General features: G+C 40.0%; 1 protein-coding gene across 1 annotated transcript in view; it reads left to right on the forward strand.

Moving 5' to 3' along the window:
- The window catches only part of tspan18 (tetraspanin 18), a 102,337-nt gene that overhangs the window by 96,109 nt on the left and 2,687 nt on the right, over nucleotides 1–3,541 (forward strand). The window contains exons 6-8 of the mRNA XM_015401675.1: nucleotides 1,720–1,818; nucleotides 1,999–2,175; nucleotides 2,874–2,957. Of these exons, the coding sequence (XP_015257161.1) occupies nucleotides 1,720–1,818; nucleotides 1,999–2,175; nucleotides 2,874–2,957 (360 nt within the window). The remainder of the gene's footprint in view (nucleotides 1–1,719; nucleotides 1,819–1,998; nucleotides 2,176–2,873; nucleotides 2,958–3,541) is intronic.

Below are 3,541 nucleotides of genomic sequence, written 5' to 3' on the forward strand. Positions count from 1 at the left end.
ACAATGGCACATCTGCATATTGAGAGGAAACAAACTCACAGCTCATTTATTTAGCACCTCTGTTTAGCTCAAAGCAAAACGAAAAAGTAAAAAAGATATCTAATACGCGTTGACCAATAAGCTTCATGCCTTGAACTGAGTACAGCGGCTGCTTACTTTTTTAATTAGGATTGGATGAAAGGTGCAATCACTTCTATTTTCTACCCCTCTGTGCACCGGGAGTTGTCTTCAGCATGCAATGCATGCTGGGATTTCTACCCACATCTCTGCCTGGCCGACCTCTCCACAGTTTACAGCTTCTAGACTATTTGGAGAAAAACTAAAATAATTTTTGCTTTGACACATAACGCTTTCTAAACTAAAATTCTTGGAAAAAACAAAAGGAAAACACTGGTGCATATAATTCCACACAAGATAACTGTTTTACCAATCATGAATTAAAGTAAACTAGAACAACCAATTTTAAAAGAGATTAAAGCAAGTAAAAAATGAAGTAAAATGGACTACATTCCAAGTCTCTTGTATAAACATAAAAAAATGAACCAACACGTTTGTTTTGGATCAAGTTTAATGCATAATTCAGCTCATGATGCAAGTTGCAGATACAAAGATAAAACCTTACACAGCTTACCAGTTACTGTTAAAGTAAAGTAGTGGTGTAACATTTTCCCTCATCTGATTGTAACTTTTCTTGGACATTTCTGCAATCCTGTTGTCAGGCCGAACAGATGGATCAATTTTACGCTTGCTGCTGGCTAGTGACACGAACCCTGCATCCTCGCAACATAAAGCACTCTAACTGTGGAGCCAGCCTTCCCTGACAGAAATCAGCTGATGCAGTCCTGTGACTAGCTCTCTTGGCCAGTCAGGACGGTAGCAGAGGCGCGTTGACTTCTAAAATCCACCATGTTTTGATGCAGGTCTCAGTAACCACAAGCAACCTCTGCATTGTTATGCTTCTAATGGTGCTGCAGGGCAGAAAAGGCTTCTTATGTTTGATGGTTGTCATGGAAACCTGGTGATGATACTCATTGCATCACCTCTGAATCAGCTTTGGTAGATTTTCTTTTATCTCGCTGCCATGTATGGATATTTTTAAGAGGTTTGCTGCACATTTTTTTATCATTAAGTTTGCATCTGTTTGGAGGACTTTGTCTTTGAAAACTGACTTAAAAATTGTGTAAATTGAATGTTGAGGTATATTGATCTGTCTGTTGCATATGTGTTACAGACATTTTTCTCATTTTGACAAAGTGGTCTAAATAGATGCCATTTGTGTCCACAGATGTCAGTTCAATTCAGTTTATTTCTATAGCGCCAATTCACATTAAATGTCGTCTCAAGGCACTTTCCAGTTCAACCAGATCATCCAGTCAAGTTTTCTATCTAAGGAAAACAAGTTGATTGCATCGACTCATTGACTCTTCAGCAATCCCTCACACTAAGCATGCTTGTAGCGACAGTGGAGAGGAAAAACTCCCTTTGAACAGGAAGNGATTGCATCGACTCATTGACTCTTCAGCAATCCCTCACACTAAGCATGCTTGTAGCGACAGTGGAGAGGAAAAACTCCCTTTGAACAGGAAGAACCAGGCTCAGTGTGAGCGGCCATCTGCTGAGGCCGACTGGGTTTCAAGGAGACAGAAGCAGATGAATTTTTGCTTGATGTACCTTTAAGACTTATTGGTTAATCTTTGCTCGTTCTGTTTGTTGGTTTAGCTCACCAGAGAGTACTTCACCAAGGAGCTGAAGAGTCATTATCAGGGCTACAACAACAGTGACGTCTTCACATCCACATGGAACGCCATTATGACCACAGTAAGCAACAATGGGCTCTTTTTTTACCTGACACTCTGCACACAGGCCGTAAATTGCTATTTTAAAAAAAAAAACCTTCATATTTAGGCCAATATTTATGCTTGGTTGGTGCCCACATGCAACTGACCACAGGTCACGACACAAAGGAGCTTGGCAATAACATCTTCTCCTTCTTTTTAGTTTGACTGCTGTGGAGTGAACAGCCCAGAGGATTTTAAGGACAGCCTGTTCAGGCTGAACAACCAGAATCACATGGTGCCAGAAGCCTGCTGCCAGCGCGTCCTTGTGAACGGAGAGAGAGTCTATAGCAGCCAGGAGCAGTGCTTATCAGGCAATATGATGTTCCGCTATAACAAGGTAACTTCTGGCACCAGCCATGTTAACCTCTTAGCTTTTCCCCCTCTCAGCCTCATTCTAGACCTCCTCCAGGCTTAATTAGAGCAGAAAACAGTTGATAAACGCATTCAGGATCTGCCTTACTCTGCCATGTCTTATTAGTGCTGTTCTCTGTCTGGGTGTCACGGTAGGTCATGTGAAGCACCGTGAAGGCAGCTAAGAGATGAGTCTGTGCATACATAGCTATAATGGAGTTATTTAAGGAGGATATACAGTATGTGCTTAAAAATAAAGGCTATTAGAAAAATTAGACATTAAGCAGCTTTAACGTTAATATCTATGAAAATTTACTCCTACATCAGTTATTTCATGGGTGCAGAAAGAGCCTTGAGTGTAATTACAGTGGTAACAGGTATAGGGAGGTTTTTAACACCAGCATTTTCTCCCACCTGTTGTTTTTCGTGCCATCGGAAGAATGAATAGATATTAAGGGAGTGTGTGTGTGTGTGTGTGTGTGTGTGTGTGTGTGTGTGGCTCGTTCACACAAAGAGCCCTCATTAAAAGGCTTCAGGCCCCGCTTCCCATTCGTTCAGCGGGGCCCTTTGTTCCAAGCCGCGCTCCATTGAAGCTGTGATGTTGCTTTAACTATCTCTGTAATTGTGCAAATTTATAGTCTATTGATTTACCGCCTAGCATGTCATCCTCATGTGTGTCCACAGGGCTGTTACTCTGCCGTGGTCGACTACTTTGAACTATACATCTACGTTGCTGGAGCCCTGGCTATTGTAGTGCTAACCATTGAGGTAGGAAGTACTTTTAAAATGTGCTAATTTTTTATTTATTTATTTTTTGCTTTGATAAAAATGAAAAGAATATCCATTTTAGCTATTTAAAATGTGTATAAATTAGAGGGACCAAACCTGTAAGTGGAATTTGAATAGCCTATGGAAAGTTTGCCATCTTGTGTTGGTGTTTGGTATTGAAGCTTTTCTTTAGAAGCCAAGATTCAGTGGCTATAAAATGTAACTCAATATATACTTGATTACAGTAAAACAGATCAAGTGGGTTGGAATTACAGCAACTCATGAATGTTTGAACTTCCCAAATTACTGCAATTTATAAGCTTCCATGTATATATTTAGATTTCATGCAATAATATTTCCAAAGGGTCATGAAGCCTTTAGGGTATAAGTCACGGATTAATAATAATAATACATTTTATTTGAAAGCGCCTTATCAAAACACCCAAGCACACTGTACAGGCAGATAAAACATTAAAAACAGGAAGCTAAAAAGTACAAGCATAAAGATGCCACAGAAAACAAAACAGCAGGAAGTAAAATAAAGCTCGATAGAGTAGAACATGAGCTAGTGAGTTGAAGCTGTT

Source organism: Cyprinodon variegatus, unplaced genomic scaffold (genome assembly GCF_000732505.1).
Source record: "Cyprinodon variegatus isolate N-32 unplaced genomic scaffold, C_variegatus-1.0 Scaffold1248, whole genome shotgun sequence".
Classification (NCBI taxonomy): Eukaryota; Metazoa; Chordata; class Actinopteri; order Cyprinodontiformes; family Cyprinodontidae; genus Cyprinodon; species Cyprinodon variegatus.